At 44.3% G+C, this 21,720-nt stretch overlaps 1 protein-coding gene across 7 annotated transcripts in view; it reads left to right on the forward strand.

Moving 5' to 3' along the window:
• Positions 1–21,720, forward strand: part of ripor2 (RHO family interacting cell polarization regulator 2) — a 68,696-nt gene that overhangs the window by 42,665 nt on the left and 4,311 nt on the right. For 5 of the 7 annotated variants that reach the window (XM_026155601.1, XM_026155600.1, XM_026155602.1 and 2 more), the window contains exons 2-19: positions 1,432–1,552; positions 5,789–5,944; positions 7,649–7,727; positions 8,366–8,389; positions 8,605–8,658; positions 15,685–15,834; positions 16,275–16,338; positions 16,633–16,676; positions 16,972–17,097; positions 17,184–17,332; positions 17,931–18,060; positions 18,341–18,487; positions 18,899–19,657; positions 19,799–19,983; positions 20,229–20,391; positions 20,514–20,646; positions 20,869–21,030; positions 21,372–21,545. In XM_026155601.1, coding sequence (XP_026011386.1) covers positions 1,432–1,552; positions 5,789–5,944; positions 7,649–7,727; positions 8,366–8,389; positions 8,605–8,658; positions 15,685–15,834; positions 16,275–16,338; positions 16,633–16,676; positions 16,972–17,097; positions 17,184–17,332; positions 17,931–18,060; positions 18,341–18,487; positions 18,899–19,657; positions 19,799–19,983; positions 20,229–20,391; positions 20,514–20,646; positions 20,869–21,030; positions 21,372–21,545 — 2,820 coding nt within the window. The remainder of the gene's footprint in view (positions 1–1,431; positions 1,553–5,788; positions 5,945–7,648; positions 7,728–8,365; positions 8,390–8,604; positions 8,659–15,684; positions 15,835–16,274; positions 16,339–16,632; positions 16,677–16,971; positions 17,098–17,183; positions 17,333–17,930; positions 18,061–18,340; positions 18,488–18,898; positions 19,658–19,798; positions 19,984–20,228; positions 20,392–20,513; positions 20,647–20,868; positions 21,031–21,371; positions 21,546–21,720) is intronic. The other 2 variants (XM_026155605.1, XM_026155604.1) reach the window with 1 other exon arrangement.

Raw genomic sequence — 21,720 nt, forward strand, 5'->3', positions numbered from 1 at the left:
TGTTTTAACTCGTACGCCTGGGGGATGGTTTGTGTCGCTTGTGAGAGGAGGGGAAGCAGACGCAGAGGAGAGCTGAATACTGAGACAAGCTCCTCTGCTTGTTAGTAAAGTTTAATTTGATGTGACAAATGTGTCTCTCTGTTCTTCTCCTTCAGGCATTTCTGTATTAGGCGAGAAGCAATACAGATTAACAAGACAGATCGAGCCTCCTCTGACTCACACAAAGTTTACAGTTATCATGTTATTGTCACCAACGTTGAGATGTTGTTTGTTACTCGGGCATGTTCCAGGTTGCCGTTTGTCTTGTGATGTTGCAGAGGGAGTTGACATTAAAGCAAGGAATAGCAGCGTGTGCAGGAAAGTTCAGGAAAGCGTTGTAGTATGTGAAGATATGTTTGCACACCTGTGGAGATGGCGGGGTATTGCTCGAGTAACACGGTGCTTTCATCTCAGTATATGAATAGAATTTAACAAGCATGTCCTGGTATTTAAAGGACCTGATTTCAGTCTCTTCTCTCATCCTATCACGGTGTCTTTCTGCAACATCTATAACCTTTTCCAGCTGTTCTGACCCATGCTGACCTCTGACGCACCAAAACAAAAGATTTCACTCTATAAAGACTTTCCTCTATTTTCCTTTCTTTTGCTTTTTCGTGAGGTATGAGGAAGCTTTCCTTGGTTAATTCTTTGAACTTTTTCTAAACTGCGCTTTGAGGTTAAATGTCAGCCTGCTGCCACCGAAGCACAGCGATCTGGACAAATTCTCACACTGCTGTTTGAAACTGTGATCCAGTTATCTCAGTGGATTCCTCCTTTGGGCGCTTGATCTCTGCTACATCATTATCTGACCGCTAAATTTGGCTGTTTCGCCATCTATTTTCAGCTTGCTCCCCAAGTGCCCACGTGAATCATGTTGCACTCCACATCTCCGGCTTAAGGAGAGGCTAAAAGCTGACAGACTGCTGCTGGTAAATATAGGCACAGTGATTTTAAAAAAGGAAGAAAAAGCCTTAACTACAGAAGTGGAAGACAAGACACGCCAAACACTGGGCTGTCTGTGGAATTAATCAGTCAAATGTGGTGATTAGAAGGCAAAAATGGCCCATTGAAGCAGATGTGTGGCGTATGTAGTGACTTCTGCGTGACGTTAAACAGCTGTCAGTCTGATGAATTGCTTATTGTCACATAGTTGATTTGAAGTGACAGACGTCATGATTTGTGACACACACCTGAGGAATAACAGTAACAGTTGAGGTATGTGACAAATAAGTCAGAGGAGTTGAGGCATGTTAGCACAGGCTCCGAGTGCTAAGCATCACCAAGTGTGCCTTCTTTGTGCTCGCGGCACTCCAGGTAACCTCACTGTTGACGATGTTTCATGCATTACTGACCCCGATCCTAAATCCTGCACATGTTGTGCCTTTTCTGCAGGAGTGTCGTCACGAGTCCCGGAGATCATGGCGACCGGAACCCACTCCCCCGGCGGGCCAAATGGCATAATCCGGAGCCAGTCGTTTGCGGGTTTCAGCACACTACAGGAACGGCGCTCACGGTAAGCGGAACTCTGCTAAGCTGTTCAGCAATGATCAGCTGGAGTTACTTATTTCTAAAACTGTAATCTGGGTCACACGGTGAATAAAAGACTGGTTTGAAAATGACACATCATGGTGCTACTTCTTTACTTCTATGTCAGCATTTAATAAATAGGTTATAAACAGTACAAAAGTAAGTACCTCAATACTTCTAAAGCAGGGGTCCCCAACTCCAGGCCTCGAGGGCCAGTGTCCTGCAGTTTTTAGATGTGTCCTCGATCCAACACAGCTGATTCAAATGGCTAAATTACCTCAACATGTCTTGAAGTTCTGCAGAGGCCTGGTAATGAACTAATCATTTGATTCTGGTGTGTAGACCCAGGGTGAGATCAAAAACCTGCAGGACACCGGCCCTCGAGGCCTGGAGTTGGAGACCCCTGTTCTAAAGCATCACCTGGATGTTGTTGTTAGATGTTCTAGTAAAGGAAAGTTTGAGTTTTACTGTTTATAAATTACAATAAAACAAAATAAATGAATGAAAAGATTAAGACAAACTTTACTGAGCTAAAGGATTACACATGCAGATGGCACCATTCAAGAGTCTGTGATGCCGGCATCATCGACGGAGAGGGGATAACAAGGAGAATTTGACAAGTGGAAACAGAAATGGTGAAAGGGAGATTAGACCCACAAAAACAAAACTCTCTATACAGTCTCCATACTAGTGTCTATACACGGAGAAGACGTGTACATCTGTTCGCATCCATGTACGAATCATATTAGTTATCTCTTCTAAAAGACAAAACAAAAGAGCTCATTCAACAAAAGGAATTCAATGACTCAGGGATATGGAGCCAGTCTTCATGGTGATCCACGAGCCAAAGCAAGTCTTGAGACCTGTGAAAGAAGCGAATTCTTAAGCAGTGATCGTCACTCTGTCACATGATGTATTCTCGTTCATAGCCCGGGGTTGGTTTCGAAAAGTTAGAGATGGATAAAGTTCTCGAGAGATAAGAGTTTCTTCTGTGTGCTTTCCTGTTTGACTCATCTATGACGGCGCTCTCCATCATCATCACAAGACAAAGCCTGCTCACAGTCTCAGATATACCATATCTCTTATAATCTCACACTTCTGATTGTCGGTGTCTGGGCTTCTTCAGCAGTCCTGGTCCTGCAGAGAGAAGTGGCTCCTTTCTCTCTGCTCAGACAGTGAATGGAGTAATTGGTTCTAATGAGTCGCTGTGTGGGCGACTGACAGCAACAGACAAGTTATCATCCTGATAATGAGCGAGGTGGAAAGCTGCACAGATATAGCTCCTGAAGCCGCTGGAGTGTGCCAGCATCTGTGCACGCTCCTCTGTTACTGTAATTGAGAAGGGACTTTCCATGTGTGTGTCCATGCGTGAGTTTTGTGTGCACTTCTGCGCGTTTGCATGATGGAGAATTTGCACTTTGTGCGCGCACAAGGATAAATTCATCATTATGCATGATTTCCTGTATGGAAGTGTTGACATGTATGCTTCTGTATATGTCCCTGCCAAGAAACCCTACTGCACCAGAGCTCGCATGACCCCACGGCTATGCAGCGCTCTCGTTCGGTGTTGCCCTACATTTGTGGCAGCTATAAGCTTCACTTGTGCCGCTGCTGGCACACAGCAAAACGCGGCACGTTCCAGCTCGTCTAGTGCTGGAATTGGTTGTCGCTGCGTCCCTGGAATGACTCTCAGATCATTTCATTAAGACTGGGAAAATGTCATTTGTCAGCTAAATCCGTAATGGTTTTAAAAGCTGAGATGTGCATGCGTGGGAGAGATGAGTGTGACCTAAAATGGATTAATGTGAGGAGAAAGAGACTCGTGAGGTGGTTCTGCCACTTAGAAAACTCTGCCCCCTTTTTTTCAGCCGCAGATATGAGGCTTAGAAATGGTAAAGTCTTACCCATGAAGACTAACTGAAAACACATTCAGCTTATCAGTTTGTTCCCAAAAGCTTGTTTCAAATCGAACGGAGGCAGTTGAGGTGGTTCGGGCATCTGGGATTCCTCCTGGATGCCACTGTGAGTGAGGTGTTCTGGTCTAATCCAAGACCCAGGAGACCCCTGAGAGATTACATGTCATACAGCTGATTTGGGAACACCTTGGTGTCACCCTTGGAAAATCTGGATGATGTAACCATGGAAAGGGAGATCTGGGCATCTTTGCTTTGACTCCTGACCTCAATACTTGGACTTGGATAAGCGACAGATGGATGTGTGGATGGGAGAAACCTTCCTTGGTTGCTGGAAAAATCTTTCTTAAAGGCTTCAACCTGAATGCATACAGAGGGTTGTACCTACAACCTGTCGTATACGGTTATGTCCCCTATGGCAAAGGTCAGTCAATGAAAAACCATACAGACTTTTCAGCCAATCAGGGCTAAGCTCTCTATCTCTAATATAATAACATCTGCCCCAGCACTCCTTTCACTCTGCTTGGTTGCAGTGAATTATCACGAAACACAAAAGGCTACCATTTGTGGCACAGTCAGTCATTTGTATATTCATCTGTTATCCCTAATATAATAACAACTTGCAGTTAAGCACAATAATTACTGAGAAATAATACTAATGGGCCTCTTCTTCATCATCAGTTTAAATGAGCGAAGAAGCTTCACATGAAGCTTCGTCTGTGTGGTTTCTCTGGCTGATGGAGGGCAGCTGCCTGTGAAGCTTTTACTGGTGATTATTTGTCTAGTTATTTATTGTTATTAGTGGATCTAAAATGCTCACGCTCAAAGCATCGCGCTTTAACATGAAAGTCAGCAAAACATCCACACAACTTGGGTTGCTGATTATTTTTACGTACGGTGGCCCTGAGAGGTCAAATGCAAAGCAACTTAAGAAAAGCAGCAAATACAAAAATGCCGCAGAAGCACACAAAACATGTTGGAAGGGTTTCTGGGGACATGATAAAATGATAGACGGCGTGTGGAAGTGACAGAAACAAAAACATGCGACCGATCTGTGTTTTTAGGGAGAAACAGACGCAGGCAATGTGTGTTTTAGTCACATGATTAAATAAAACTGTAGACACACGTCTGCTGTTAGCCGTTTGCCGTTTGTCACTTCCTGCAGCTGGGCTGTCACGTTATTGTCCGTTTGGCCTCTCGGGGGCCACCGTGGATGGGACATGAAAACTTTTTCGAAATTCGCATTCAAAGACGTCACACGAACACTTCTGACATCTCTGATATATCAGTTAGCTTCAAGTCCACAAAATGCAGACATTTATAGCTTTAAACCAGGCCTTCTCCATTAGATTCGGTGCATCCAAAGTAGGAATGTTTTGAAAATGCCTCCCTTTTCAAAGATGGTCTTTTACTGCTGGATTAATCCTGGAAGGCTGCTAATATCTCAAGTTCCTCCTTATGTCAGTAATGACTGCGATTGTCTGATCAGGGAAAATTAAATTGAATAAGAGCATATCTACATAATAATCCACCAATGGACCCCTACTGGTGGTTTACAGAAAACTGTTCCTCCAAATGATTACCTTTAAAAAAATGATGTGTGGTGGTAAAAAAATGAAAGAAAGCTGAAGCTCCACACAAAGTGTCTGAGCCCATTTCACTGCCTTTTATACAAATATGACAACTCTCTGTAACTGGATCACATTTGTTCAATTCTCCCACTTGAGTCGGTCACACATTTGGTCATTTGAGGGAAGAGACTGAAGATCACTTGAATGTCGTTAATCGCCAGGAGGATAAATCTGCTTGTTTGTTTGTAAGTTCACTCCAGCAGAGGATAAACGGCAGCTAGGAGTCGGGGAAGCACATGTTTGCATGTGATTGCACGCCCGCGTTAAATGCTCAGAATGTATGATTGTATTTGTGTCTGAATGTCTGAATAATATGTAGGCTAAATGCGTCGGTCACATCTAAATGTGTATGCGTGCGTGTATGTACGAGTTATTTTGGTGTGAGCAGAGTCAACAAGGTCAATGCATCTGACAGATGAGATGAACTCATGCTGTAACTGGCCCAAGGACGTGTTCAGGATGGTGTAAATAATCTAGAAATATAACTCCTTGCTTTTATTGGCAGCTGGTGGCCTGACACTTGAAGTGCTGCAGAGATCCTGTGATAAATATTAGATAAATATAATATGGAAGGTGGCGCCTTTGGGCCTGTGTGATGAGATTTAGGAAATTCTTGTGAGGCACAATCAGCAAATGGTAACTTATCCCGTGTTTGTGTGTTTGTCTGTGTGTGTGCAGATGTAACTCATTCATGGGGAACTCTGCAGTGCAGAAGAAGCCTCAGTCCAAGCCTAAGAAGCCCCACCTGTCAGGCCACAAGGGAGGCAGCAGCTCCAGAGAGCCGCAGCCCAAGAGACTGGAGGAGGTTTACACAGCACTCAAACAAGGCCTGGAGTGAGTAACTCATCCACTTGTTCTATGCACACAATTACCGTATTTCCCGGACTACAAAGCGCACCTAAATATTAGCCGCACAAGCTAAAATCAGGGGAAAATCCTGTTTTGTACATACATTAGCCGCACCTGACCAAAAGCCGCAGGTGTTTCAATGTTGACTTATCATATGTAAGAGAATATGCACAAAGGGAATTGTCAGGAAAGAGATGGCTGTTTGGAGACATCACTTTTATTAATATTTTGAAAAACAAGTTATGGGTACATATTTGCACATGTAGTACATAACAATAACCTACAGCACACCAGAACAATAGATTCGGCCTACCTTTTAGGCTCAGGTGCAGTGACACAGCTTTAACAAGAAGAAAAGTCAGTCATTCACCACCATCTTTCTCTTCTTCCTACGCACTAAAACCACCAAAGTCCTCTTCTCCAGTGTCGGATACAAACAGGCTCATGATGGCTTCGTCATCCACTCTTCTTCTCTCCTTCGTTGTCACTTTCAAAACCAAAGAAATCCTCGTCAGTGTCAGAGTCGAACACCCTCAGAAGGGCCGTGGCGGTGTCCTCCTCTCCATCATGCAGCAGTCCAGCCCTTCAAAATCCGTTGGTGATCGTGGATGTTTTCACACTTTTCCACGCTGTCAGAATCCACCGGTGGAGTTGGGCATAACTTGCTTTTGTGGGCATAACTTGCAAGTTTATCGCCGCTCATCATCCACGACTCCCGCTGAACGCGTAGCGCTACTTTGAAGTTTGTTTTTCGCGCTACTTCGTACGGCACTAGTTGCCTGGCGGACGGACATGTGACTAACATACCACTCTTGAACCCCGATCCTTCCGCCAGGCAACGTAGTGCCGTACAACAGCGGAACACACAAAACAAATCGTCTTACGATATGACAAAAATCACGGACAATCCATAGAAAAGCCGCACCTGACTAAAAGCCGCAGGGTTCAAAGCTTGTGCAAAAAGTAGCGGCTTATAGCCCCTACATTTACGGTAAGTAGTTAATATGAAGCAAATTCACTTACAGTACACACTATGAAGTCTTCCAGAGTACCTTGAAACCTTGAAATGCTCCATTCTTTTTCGACTTGGAAATATAAAAAGAAAAAAAAAAGCCTCTAGACTAGATACTTGACACAAATTCTGAAACACAAGAAGCCTTTCTATGTTTAATGCCAGACCTTTTAAAGTTAGTAGATATATAGAAGCCATATAGCAGATAGTCAGTAAGTACAATAAGCACTGTGTTGTTCTTGACTACAGATTGATTAAACAGATAGTATTACAGAAGTGCTGCTTACATTTCCCACACGGTGCATGTGTCACTCTTTCTGGCCTTAAAAAAATGTTGATGGTTGTGTTTTTATAATGGATGGAGTCTGGTCTTGTCATGAACTGTATATAAAGAATGTTTATGCAGTGAGTTTTCCTGGTATAGGGGCTTACTGAGTAATTACCAGAAGCTTTAGTTTGTGCATTTACAGCCTGTTTGAGCTTGTTGACGTTTGCCTCTGAATGCATTAACAGACCTCTGTGGATGTTTATGTTCCACATGCATTCTTTGGTGTCATTAAGTGAATTTGTAGCGGTGAACGTAACGTTAGTGAGCGTCTGAACTTCTGCAGTCGTGTTTTAATTTAATTCATTGTATTATGCAAAGACTGAAGTGTTTCTCTGTTTCCCCTGTGAAGTGAATATCTGGAGGTTCATCAGACAGAGCTGGACAAACTCACAGGTCTGATGAAGGACATGAAGAGAAACTCCCGCCTGGTGAGAAGTTACTCTGCATTAACTTACATCGTTCCTCGTAATGTTTACAGCCTGTGAGACTCACAGCTTAAGCCGAAAATGCTTTATAAAGAAAATGAAAAATTCACATATATTACATCAATTTTTAAACTAATGAATAATAATAATAATAATAATAATAATGGATTGGATTTATATAGCGCTTTTCAAGGCACCCAAAGCGCTTTACAATGCCACTATTCGTTCACTCTCACATTCACACACTGGTGGAGGCAGCTACGGTTGTAGCCACAGCTGCCCTGGGGCAGACTGACAGAAGCGAGGCTGCCATGTCGCGCCATCGGCCCCTCTGGCCAACACCAATAGGCGATAGGGTAAAGTGTCTTGCCCAAGGACACAACGACCAGGACAGAGAGCCCGGGGATCGAACCGGCGACCTTCCAGTTACAGATACGCTTCCCAACCCCCTGAGCCACGGTCACCCTGAACGCACACATGGAAATATTTTTCATTGTCTATGCCATCGTGGCTGCCTGATGTGTGCACACAGGAAAAACAGTTTCTTCCTGATGGCAGATAAATGTGATCTTGGATAAGCTGCCCTACCTTTTAGTAACTCTGTAATTTCACGTGTGTGTCTGCGTGTGTTTTCTCTCCAGGGAGTGCTGTATGATCTTGACAAGGTAAGATGATGGGAGGGGAGGGGCTACTGTAACACACGCTCAAGTTTGGAGTTTATCGTGTGAATCTTATAATAACATATTTGTACAGAACATTGTATTTTCTGCACATTTTGCTGTATAATATGTAAGTATTACCTTGTTATAATCTGTGGTGCAAACAAAAAACAGATGAAGCCAAATTCTGACCTGTAAATTTTTGCGCTGTCTTTCTACAGCAAATCAAAACTATCGAGAGGTACATGAGACGTCTGGAGTTTCATATTAGCAAGGTAAGGCTGTTCGGATTTCTTTACAGCCATATTTATTGTTTTGTCAGTCTCTAAACCAAAGAAAGTATTTGAGGCGATCTATATGGGAGTCTTCGGTTGGACTTTTTAATGCAAGTCCGTGGGGCATTTGATTAAGAGCTTATTTTAAGGCCTCATCCCATCCAAGCATTCACCCAGGAAACAGAGTGCTGATGCATATTTTTACCTGTTTCTAAGTAAATGTTTGATAGTTTTAAATGCATCTATTTTATTGGTTTGAAACCGTATCGGTGCGGTATTAACTGTAGCACTCAGCGAGTTGGCTGTTCAAAGGTAACACCTACCTACCATCACATGAAAAGCTCAGAAAAATGACATCTTGCGTTGTTTTGTTTTGTTTTGTTTTTTGAGCTGTGCAAAGACTAAAGTGTGAAAGTAGCTGTTGATCATGACAGAAAGCCAGCTACCTGCACAGCACTAGCATAAACACAGAAATCAGAAACTATTAAGGGCCCATTTTTACTATGGATTTACACACAAGAGAGAGTTTGATACATGTTTAGATGTTGATTCTAGGTGGAAATTGTTATCTATGGACAAAGTTTGGTTGTCATGGTCGCAGACAGTTTGCGTGCACTTGGTAAATCTAGTAAAAAAAAAAAGTGATGCAAACTGGAAACGGAGAATGTTTGCCTTCAGAATGAAAGCTGTGCTTCACCACTACAGCTAAAATGTTTCAAAGTTTTACTTTGAAGGCTATTGTTGTCACATTTTTCCTGTTTTCAGCACCACTCGGAAAGTAGTTTGTTTGCATGCAAGTTCAATGCAAACTATGAGTGACCACAGCAATCTGCTGTCAACCAAAGCAATTGCAAAGAGATTTTTGGTGCAACACTATGTCGAGGTTTCTCATGCACACATTGCTCAAGAGCAGCCTGCCATATTGGGTGCTTTGGTTGCTAGCTACAGTTGCCTGTAGTTTGCCTTATGACCAAGGATTGCATAATGGTCGCAGACCAGTTTCTAGGGCTTGGTAAATGGTGCCTTTTTCAATACTTCCTGTATTGTCACAGTGAGCGTGATGTTAATGACACACAGTTAGTGGTGTTGCATCTACAAAATCTCAGCAGCTCTTTGTGACCAATTTCACCCAGCAACCTCCAGCAACGACTCGCCAACCGATTAGAGAATACACCGCTTTTTATCAACCTTTGGCTCCCAGCATGTGACTGATATTTCTCAGGCCTTTGTGACTGAAGCGTAACTCTTAACAAAAACAGACAGACAGACACATTTCTTAAAATGTTTGTTGTTCTCACAACTTTTCTTTCCACCGGTTTCACGTTGAGTTTATTGAGTGAAGCTGCAGTTTTAGGCGTAACTTCACCTGCTTTTTTGCTGCCAGGCATTAGCTTAGCATTCCTGCTCTTCTAATCTGTTTATATATTAGGGAAGTTTCCAGCTGTTTCCATGGTTGAGGTAAAAACATCCTTTCTGAGGTTGCCAGGTAGGGATTTTTGGCCCCCTGCATCCTCTTTGTAGTCACCTCACAGGTTGCCATTTGGGGACATTAATCCCCTACAAGGTTTTGACTTTTCTTCCACATCGCCTTTTGTAGAGCTTTAATGGTCTTCCTCGCTGTGCGTCAAATCAGATGTGACAGCAGGCAATCAGAGCACACACGCCCAAACAACAGCGCAGCTCCAAAGGTAACCATGGTTACCCGGAGACAGAGCCTTTGAAGTCCCGATGAGCTCGATGGGGCCGTCTGTTGGGTGGCGTTAACCCTTTATGTTCACATGCATCTCGACTACAAAACCCACCTTCAGAACATTTGTCCCAAAAGCATACACAGGTAAACAACAACACAGCAGCATGACTGCGATTCTGCGGGGATGAAGGCGACAGGGAATCTGGGTCAGGGCAGTTTGCAGCGAGGAGCGATTGACACGGCCCTCAAAGATGGGGGGAAAAAATGAGAGGGAACTCAGGAAGTGTATCTGCAGCTTGCTCCACTTTGACTTTGATAAGAGAGATAAAAGAAGTCGGCGCTTGTTCTGTCTTGTGACGGATGATGTTAAGCAAACACGTACTGCTTAGCGTTATTCTTAAGCTCTTCTGTTCTTTCAGGCTTCATGCAAAAATAGATTTGAATGAAAGGGTAAATATTTGAAATAGCAGTGAAGTGTCTGATTTATTGTGCCATGTAAAAAAACTCAAAAGCTGAAGCGTAACTAAAATTAAGCCTAATACTCAATCAGTTTTTATTTATACTCACTATCTGACTTTGTGTAGCTTATCAGAGATAAAATAGTTTAAAGAAAAGACTCAAACTTGTGACTTGACAAATGGTTTGTCTTTATTTTTAAATTAATCAGATGCTAGTTTCTCTTCTAATTAAAAGTAATACAGTTGGTATTAAAGGGCCCAAAGTGTCCAGAGAAAACATCCTCTTGATCCATGTGATTGGCTGATTAGATACTTGCATCAACAAGCAGCTGACCAGGTGTTTCTAATGGAGTGGCCGGTGAGTTTGGAAAAGAAAAGTCATTTTCAGCCCAAACTTTCTTTAATCATCACTCACTTTCACAGAGGTGCATGTGAGAGCACAAATATCTGGTTCACTGGGCGCCATGTGTGCTGCTACCCACTGTAACCAGACTAACAGACATGTCTGCAGGGGACTGTCACCTGCTGTGTGCTACATGTGTTCAAGGGCATCTTTGGCCAATGTCCCGACCTGATTTTTCCTGACACTGGGCAGAATGTGTGAAAATATAATGTAGAAACAACTTCAGCATCACACAGACTGACTTAAACTACGCATCAGTAACCATAAGTAGCTGTAGTGGTAAGGACATAAAGTCTAAGGGACGTGTGACTTGTATGATTGCATTAGAAGGCTTATAACACGCTGGTTATGGTCCAAACAAATCAACAGTATGTAGGACAGGGCAAACAGGAAGTATGCATTTTTTATCAGGCAGCTGATGCTGATTAGTTTTTGTTTTTTTTCTATTTTTTTGCACCAAAAGGGACAGATGAGGACTTCAGAACTAAAAGCAACATATAGGATGGGGAACAATAAACTCATCTGGACTACTCCGCATGTCTTAAACACATGTACGTGATTGGTCAGTGCATGTGTAAACAAAACATTGTTCAGCAAAGACACTGCGAGTGGAAAAAAAGCGAAAGAAATGGCGTTTCAGCAGCTGAGCTACAGTAAGCGTGAACATGTTTGTCAGTGTTTTTGCTCAGGCTCAGGCGTGTCTCTTTGTGTAGGACAGCTGCCGTGAGGGATGACTTAACAATCATCCATCAGCAAGTTGTTAGTTTGTGAGTCACATCAGCTCTGCTCTTTTGTTCCTGCGCTGCCTGCAGATGTCTGAGTAGTAATTGGCACACATGGAGGAAGCAGGTGGCACGATACAACCCGTATGATGTCCTGCATGGGACAGAGACTATATATATCTGTGTGTGGGGGTGGGGGGTGTTTGGGGGAGTGGGTGTTGACCGCTGGTATCAGCAGGGCATCATTAAATAGACTGAAGGTGAGACGATCGTCTGCCAGACGTCTCCTCTTCCCCTGAGAGAGCGCGTGTGTGTTAAACACGTGCCAAATTCAATCCAGAATGAGTGTGCATGCTTTACATGTGATTATTTGTAATATAGGGCATTTTCTGCTTTCCCCACTTCCCTTGAATGCTAATCTTGCCACTGGCACGCGCGCACACACACACCCACAGCTCCCCAGAGAGCTTCATGTGTGTTTGAAGCTGTTTGGTGTGGCCCGCCTGTTTTAATCTGCTTATAATCACTGGTCCCCCGGCACAAAGTGTGTGCACGTGCGCGAGGCGCCATCTATGATCCAGAATAATGGCCATATCTTAAGAGGATTGCTGCCATATCTGAAAGATTCACTGCTAATATCTAAAACCCCACGTTTTTAAATCATACGCACTGATGATAGTGAGATAATCCTTTAAAACGTTCAGCAATTCTTAATCACAGCTGCCTTTCAAACTACCAAGAAAATGTTATTAGGAGTGTTTTAGGAAGGGATGCATTCAAAATGGTTTCAAAATGCAAAATTTTTTTTATTTTACACCAAATACATAAATATGCAATATCGTGCTCACTCTGAGCATAACTGATTCCCCAGTAATTCCAATAATCCCTCGGTCTCTGAGCCGTGCAGGTTATTTGTCATCGCAGCGAGCTGCAATTAGCACAGTCCAATAGAGGACTTAATTTAGAATACATTTCCATTTAATGTCTCTATAGAGAGGTGATTTAAAAAGGTTCAGATGGTCTTTACGGGCGGCCTGTTAAACAGTACTCTTCCTGTGATTAAAGAAGTGCTTTAAATGTTCATATTTTATATTTTTATTTTAATTAATGTTAAAATTACTGTTATTAGCATTGGTGTAACATTTCCAAAAGATTATTTTTATTCCTGAGAAATCTGCAGATTGTTTTTCTTTGTTGATCCACAGTGGGGAAAAAATTGATTTTTACTATTTAGGGAAGCTTCCATTAAAAGAAAATTGATGTAGTGTTTTGTTTTGATTTTTTTTTTTTTTTTTTTACAATTTTTTGTATATTTTCTGCCTTTGTCAAAATTACAACCATGTAATGTTTCAGATGTATTCTTTTTTTAATTTATTTTTTATTTTAGTTATTTATTTTACGGTTCTTGAATGATACATAACCGATGGAGACAAAGGGCAGAAAGGCGGGGAGATCTCCACAGGAGCTGCTATCAGGATGTATAACACATGTCCGTCTGTCTGTGTGTATGCGCGTCCAAAAGAGCATCAGCGCTTCTGCCGGGTGCAGTCCTCTCCTTCCTCCTGTGCTGAGGTTACTCTTGTTTCTTTGTGTTTTGCCTTTCATGTTTCTTTGGTTTTTTTCCTCTGGGCTGAAATGTGCCCAAGGCTCAGCAATATGCTGACGGCCACCCTCTGGAGTGGAGGAGCCTGGCTGACCTTCAAAAGGACGTTTCCTCGAAGGCAGCAAAGGGCTTTTTTGTAATTGGGGACAAAAATTGGCACCATTAAGCTGATAATATGATACGGCTGCTGATTGCCTCTAAAGAATGATGGCTTTTCATTAGGCAATGAATACCTCGTTGTAGTCGTGTCTTTATTTATGTGAGGTGTAAAAAGTTTCCTTGGATCATGCACAAAAACACGTTTTGTGTTTTTCCCCTTCATCGTAAACAAAACCCGTTATTTTCTCCAAGTGCTGAGAATAACAGTTGAGGTTTGAAATTGTTTTCCAGCCGGCTCAGCTCAGCTGCTGCCTCCCCGCCACATACATCACATACCACAGACAGACAGACAGACGGGCTGGGTCCCGGTTGAGGGTGGGGGGTGGTGAAGGCTTAGTTGGTATAAGGTGGAGTGGGTGGGTTTATGCGTATGTGTGTGTCAAAAAGAGTTACACACTCTAATATCCATCCCACCGCAAACCACTTTCACTCTTTTTTATTAGAAGCACTCCTTTGCCCACCCACCGCTTGCAAAAACTCGCTCTCCATGCACATGTCAGCACGTCGGCGCGTGCAAAAAGTCTGCACTCACAAACAGGCTGGCAGCGTTCGGCTGATGCACAAAAGATACACAAACAAACAGTTAGATAAGCTGTTGGGACGACAGGAGCCAGAATAGCCCATTTTCTCCTGCTTCTCCCTAATGAGTGCCATAAAGAGCGCGAGGCATCAATATTTCAGCGCTCTCGTCAGGCGGCCGGAGATATTTCCCTTTGATGAGGCTCACCAGAGGTGTTTTGTTTTTTGCTCGCCTGCCGCTTCATCACATGTGAATTTTAGTTCAAAATAAGCCAAAAGATTCAAAGGACAGGACGCTAAAAATCTGGACTGCTGCTAAATGTTGTTGTTGGTACAATGGCTCTGAGTGAGTCAACCGCATCCTCAAAAAGTGCTGGGATTACAGCTCAGTGTTGTTTCATAATGACTCGTGTCTGTTTTTGGAGCCTTTTAAATGTTTGAATTTTAATGAAGTATGTGAAAAATTTAGGAAATACAAATATTGATGAGGAGAACTTGATTTTTATAGAGTAGGGTTGGTTAAGGAGCACTTGTGTTTGTGAAACAATTAAAAACGTTTGAAACAGCGTTATTATAAAGAATTATAATGACTTCATTACCAAAGCTTTGCTCATAATAAAATCATCTAAATCTGCTGTGCCTGTGGCTTCACGGTGGAGTGAATCTGTTGAGCTGAGCTTTTTGCTTCAGCATCATCGTGATTTGATTTCAGCTGAAACGCTGACATTTTAGCTCACACTGAGACAGCAGGATGTTGATGGAGTCGTTCCCTCTCCCTGCGGGTTTGGGTTAGGTCAGGCTAGTGCTGCAAACTGCAGTCGGGCAGACAAATGAGCTCTAAACCCCGTCTGCTGCTGCCTCGCCGTGGGAGTGTCCCACTGGGCTCGCAGACTGGGACAGTGCAGGCGTCGGGTTAGAGTTACACAGATATACAGCAGCTGCATGTGCCAGCTTACTTCAGGACATTTTTATCCATTCTTAGTTTATCCATTTGTCTCTCCTGTCGGTCTTGATGACTGTCTTTCTGTCTGTGTGTGCAATGTCAGCCTTTTTACTGTGTTTACTTCTGCAGGCCTTTTCTGTTTTGGACTTCCTGTACAGTCTTATTGACCATGTGACCAGATGTGTATCTGAAATAAAGTGTAAAGCAAAAGTTAATCATGTCTGTGCTTATTTCTGCTCTCATTGCACAAGCCTGAAGCTGTGCCATCCGTGAATGAAACCCAGTGGGAAGCAAACACAGAAAAATTCACATGGCAGTTGGAAGTTTTTGGGAATTTGCTCCTTGCCCGGGGATGTTTTCATGTATATGGAAGTTTATAACTTTATTTCATAACTGCACAAGTTTCTGTCTCGTGTGTGTTACCCCGCCTACAAATTCGTGAGGGCCGATTAAAGATGGAGGGGACTGTGTGTGTGTGTGTGTGTGTGTGTGTGTGTGTGTGTGTGTGTGTGTGTGTGTGTGTGCGCAGGTTGATGAGCTATACGAGGCCTTCTGCATCCAGAGCCGTCTCAGAGAGGGTGCCATCCGGATGAAGCAGGCCTTTTCGTCCTCGCCCTCCACCAAAGGCACCAAAGAGAGTATCGTGGAGGTTAATCGTCGGTACAAGGAATACACCGAGGTACTCAGAGCTGTCAGCTGCAGACTCTTAGTCCTGTAAAGCGAATGGAGCTGTAAAAAGTAACTGTAATTGTAGGGTTACAATAATTATTATGACATTTAAACAGAGATATTTGCAGATTATATATAAACGCAGAACAGGGCGCATTAAACGTAGTCACGTCTGACAGCACCCACTCTAAGTATATGATACAGATTACTGCTTACAGGGATTTGTAAACACTAACCTGCAAAGCCAGATACTTACCTTTAAATCCCAATAACAAGCGCACCTGTCGCCACCTGTGCCGAGGGCTTAGACCCGCCCTCCCGTCTCCTCTGTAGTTTGGTGTTGACCGGCTTTGTCAGAGCCTGCAGAGATAACTTGATTACTGTTGTTGTTCTCGTTTTTGTGAGGGCCGTTTGTGTGATGAGTCTTATCTCTCTCGTTCCGTCCTCCAGAACATGAGCGCATTTGAGAGCGAACTGGAGAACCTGCTCGGGGAGTTTCATATCAAAATGAAAGGTGGGACGTGAATGATTTACATGAGAAGTTAATGCAAGTTTAGTCATTTACACACTGGGATTATTTAGAATCCAGATGTTTTGGTGATGATTTTATATTCATTGGAGCAAAAATCCTAAGATTTCTCACTCATGGACCAAGTTAGAAACCCTGAATCCCTGAAAAGTCATGACAAAAATATGCTTGACAGTTAAAAGCAGCTTGTTTCATTGTGCAATAATTCATTCTGAATAAGAAAGTGAGCTAACGTTGCTTAACTCATTGTAAACCCCCCCTGTCACTTCTATCTGACAGGTTTGGCAGGATTTGCTCGACTCTGTCCTGGAGACCAATATGAGGCAAGTTTATTTTCTTTGCCCTAACTGCTGACTCTTGGGTCTACTTTTAACAGGATTGAGACAGATAGACACAAGTGACTCTTTCAGCTGGAAACCGCTGTAATGATATTTATGTAGCAACAGCTTTGGCCATCTTTCAGTGAAACACCACTGTACACTCCACCCAGCTCCAAAGTTAGCACTTAGCTGGTTGGTTTAGTGAGACAAACAGTGAGCAGTTAAAAAAAATTAGCTTATTAGTTCAGCCATTATAAAGTTATGTGGTTAAATTTTTTTTTTTTGCTCCTTCCTTTAGATCTTCATGCGTTACGGTCGCCAGCGGTGGAAGCTGAAGGGGAGGATTGAAGTAAACTCCAGGCAAAGCTGGGATGGAGACGAGATGGTCTTCATGCCCCTCATTACTGACCTTATTAACATCAAGGTCTGTACAAACCCAGATAGCCTCGTGTCTAACACGTTGCGCTGTGGCACTGAAATGAGAAACAAACATAAGTTTGTGCCCATCAGGTGACGGAGCTGAAGGGTTTGGCCACACACATGCTGGTGGGCAGCGTCATCTGTGAGACCAAGGAGCTATTCACTGCCGTGCCTCAGGTGGTGGCTGTGGACGTCAACGACCTCGGGACCATCAAACTCAACCTGGAAGTCACATGGTAGTAAGTAGAAGCTCGCTGAATCTAACCGGTGTTGCACGAATTAGGGTACATAATGAGTTGGCAGCTGCCAGATGGTATCACTGCTGGGTAGCAGGATTGTTCAGAGGTAGTCCAGAACTATTTTAGTCTTGTTGCTGGACCGGCCATATGTTTGGAGCATCTACAACGGTTGTTAGTGTCACAGCATTAAAGTCGGGGTCTGCATGCCTTGTGGGGTCCTGCCATCTGCTGGTGAAACATCATAGTAACACCCACTTCATACTTTGTTTTTACACAACCGAGATGCCTTGCTGTGCACACCTGTGGTCAGAGGTCTCCAAACACAGCTCCAGTGCCAGCACCAAATGTTTCAGTACTGATTTTCAAAAAGGAGCACCTCATCAATGATGTTTTTACCAGCCCATGTTGAAAACCCATCATGAAATATTGTTGTTTACACTGCAACAGACCACCTCAGGAAGTGGCTTGAGTGACTGCATCACAGTGAATCTTTGTGGTTGTTTACACCACATTTTTAGGGCTGCCCATTTGTAGGTTTTTGAAACCAAATGTAAGCAGTGTCATTAAGAGCTTTGTCTTTTTTTATCCTCCTCTCCAGCCCCTTCGACGTGGAGGACCTGACTCTGTCGTCTGGCAATGTGAGCAAAGCTGCAGCTCTCCAGAGACGAGTGTCCGTCTACAGCCAGGGCACACCGGAGACCCCCACCTTCCAGGACACCTCCTTTTTTGTGAGTCAAGCAAGTTGTTAGCATATTCTGTGATCCATAACACACTAACCCATGCACTGTCTGCACCGTGATGTAAATCATGCCCCATGTTATTTTTTCCAGTTGATGCTTAAGCCGTGCAGGCACCACCCTTAAACTAACCCTCGCCCGTTTCCCTCCTTTTCTTTGTATATTCCCATTATACCCACACTCTGCCCCCATCTTGTATATCCTACATTTCACCCACCTGCCCTCAAATACCCAACACCCTGTCTTATTTCCCTGCCTTTACTGTGTAAAGAAGTGGCAGCCCTACCCCGTGGAGCGCCAGCGCTTCTCCTTCCTGCACATGCTCCGAGACACCCTGCTAGAGAAGCTAAGGCGCAGTCGTTCGTTTGGTGACCTGGCCTCACTGCGGCCAAGGCCCAAATCCAGTCTGGAGGTTTATGTGAGTGTGTTGTGGCCCCTGTGACCCTCCTAACCCGACTCTGTGTGCCCTCTTACCCCCACTGACATGATGGGGATGTAGTTCTCTGCTCTTGTGGACACACTTGGGTTCACCTTGTCCCTTTGTTTAAGGACTACAGAACGCCATGTGTGGCTCTTTGCACGTCTGTTTGCATGTTCGTTAAGCTGTTCCTATGTTTTCTGTTTATATTTACCTCACTGTTCGATTCAATTTGGGTTCAGATCTGATCACAAGTATAGTATCAGTATAGTGTGCCGTCGCTTTTTCTATCTTGGAAAACAAGAGGAGCTTTCTTCTGAACTTTTCTGTCCTTCATTCACTGATTTCAGCCAGATCTCAGTCCTTTATCTTGTTTGCAGCACAGATTTATTCTCCTGTCTCTATTTTCAGTCCACACTGCCCGACGATGTCTTCGAGAACGGCGGCTGCGGTGTGGCTGAGTGCAAGCGTCTGTCCTTCACCTTCTCTGATACGTCTGGTTCTACGCCCAGCCCCAGCCCTGCCCTGAGCTCCTACTCCCCGGGCCAGTCCAACCCTGAGATTACTGTAACTCCTCCGGAAACAGAACCATTACCTACGCAAATCTTCCCAACTAGGGAGGACTCCATCGCAGAGGAGCATTTAGTGGAGGAAGAGGAGGAGGAAGAGTATGAGGAGGATGGGGAGACGGGCAGTAGAGGAAGCAGGGGCAGCAGGAACAGTGCCAGCATTGCCAGCGATGAAGCCGAAGCGGCCGAAGACTCTGAGTGGGAGCGCACAGAGTCTCAGCGTAATTCTAGCTCCAACTGTGGTTCAGCTGCCCCGTCCTTGTGTTCAGATGGACAGCTGTCCGCAGTGGCTCCCGAGGATGTCTTCCTGGATCACGCCGATGAGCTGAAACCTGTGGAACTGGACACAGAGGAGGCGGGCAGCCTGACGAAGCAGCTCGTGAAGAGGCTGACTTCCTCAGAAATGATGCCGCCCAGTGGGAGCGCTGCTGAGGGTGAGGGAAGTCTGAGCTGGGCAGGAGAGGGAAGCAGGGCTTTCCTGGAGAGCAGCCTGGAGGAGGCCATCCACAGCCTGCTGACCAGATTAGAGTCGCTGACTCATCGCTGCAGAGAGCTGCAGGACCTGGAGCAGGAAGTGATGCGTCTGGAAGACCTACTGAAGGTAAACTCCATCTCATTAACATCTACAGAACCTCTTGTGCACTAAAATTTTCAGAGAAACTGCCATCCTAGGGTTCATTTAAACTTTATTGTCTTGTTTTTATACTCTTTGGATGCCCATCATCCTGTCTTTTCCCCCCAGTGCCGTCTCCCGGGTCACAGGAGTCGATCCTCTAGCCTCAGTCTGACTGTGGAGAGTGCCCTGGAGAGCTTTGACTTCCTCAACACCTCTGACTTTGACGACGATGATACCGGAGACGATAACGCCGTCATCAGCATTCCCCCACAGAGGTCTCCGATCTTTGATGCAGATGGAGAGAGGATCGGGTGAGTGTAATATTTTGCATTGGCTAAAACATTACAGTTTCATTTATTTATATATACACGTGCAGGTTTTTTTAAGGTCCCATACCAAAACTTTTGTGAGAACTTTGAAGTGCTTGGCAGCAAATGAAGAGTTTAATTCTTAGGATTCTTAGGATGACTGGACTCTTTAAAAACAAACTCACTACACGTACAGTCGGTGTGTTACCGCTGCCCCTCGGTGGTGACTCTTGTATGTTGCTGCTCAGGGCTCAGCATCCAGAAGCCAGAGGACACCTGAGCGAAGCCCTGACAGAGGACACCGGGGTGGGCAACAGTGTGGCAGGAAGCCCCCTCCCACTTACCACTGGAAATGAGAATCTGGACGTGGCTATTGTCATCCACCTTCAGTACTGCATTCACCTCATACAGGTAGAGCTCCTTCTGATAGTTGATATCATAATTACCATTCATCCTGCTTAAGTAAAACACCAGCTACCTTCTGGAAATTTTAGCATCTGACATGTTTTCATTTTTTCTTGGTAACATGGCAGATGTTGACCAGTGGGGTCAGTGTCTGGCAGCGTCGCAGTGTCCTCCTTAAATTGTCAGGACAGACCCAGCTGCTAGAGGAGTTAGCAGAGATCAGCGTGGACAAACTGGGAGCAATAACATCTGCTGCTGATGGTGGGTATCTAAACACGTAGACCAGATTTCCTCCATTTTTCCTTTCTTTTCTCATGCTTCACCCCTCCAAGGTTGGCTCTGTAGTTTTTGCATAATCTGGAAACTTATCCCAAACAGCAACATACATCTTATACTTTAAAGCAGAAAAACAAATCGTTACGGTGCATGAAGGAGGTTTGAGGGTTTGTGGTCTGACCTCGTGCTCTGCCCTGTTTTCCTCAGTCCTCCCGGGCCTCGTGGAGCGCCCCCAGCTGATGACTCTGTGGTCAGAGTGCAGCGGCTCTGAGGGACTTTTCCACACCACGCTGGACAGAGTGTTCAAACACATGAATCAGCGCTACACGGCGGTGCTGCAGGAGAACCGCCCACACGGCGCCGATACAGGTTCGCTCGTCCCTTCTTTGTTTCTGCAAACAGACCACGGGTTATACTTAAAATTTCATCTTCAGTCAGGGCTTCAACTGACTCACGTATTCAGGGTGTAAACAGGTTTTAATGTGCTCCTGAGGGGGAAACGAGACATCTGCATTTAACTGAGAATATAATGCAGCTGATGAAAATGGATAGAAACAAACTGCTTTATGTTATGAGGTAAACTGTGACTGCAGGCTGTGTGAACACGGCATTGTGATTTTGTTTTCTTTGGTTTTTGTTGTATAGCTGAAACTAAATAATGTTATGCCGTTATCTTGGAACAATACACCGATCTCTTCTCTCCTCTCCAGCGATTAGCATGGTAGTGGGTGAGATGGTGGACAGGAGCGACTTGCTGGCGGCACAGAGTGCTCCCGCTGCTGCGCTCTCTCAGGACGTCCTGACTGTGTTTCAGTTCTACAGCTACATCTTACAACATGAAGTCCAGGACATGGAGACGCACCTGCTGCACCTGGCCAGAGAGGGTGCGCAAAAGCTGTGATGCTTACATCATGACACGAATTCCTCTGTTGTTGGCTGCGTCCTGTAATAATCGAATTATTTTCTTAACCTAAGTCGCAAAATTGGGATATTTTGTGCTACGTGGCATATACGGCCACCTGTGCAAGTCCAAGATTTCTCCAAGTTAATCCAAATATT

The sequence above is a fragment of the Astatotilapia calliptera genome, chromosome 22 (genome assembly GCF_900246225.1).
Source record: "Astatotilapia calliptera chromosome 22, fAstCal1.2, whole genome shotgun sequence".
Lineage (NCBI taxonomy): Eukaryota > Metazoa > Chordata > Actinopteri > Cichliformes > Cichlidae > Astatotilapia > Astatotilapia calliptera.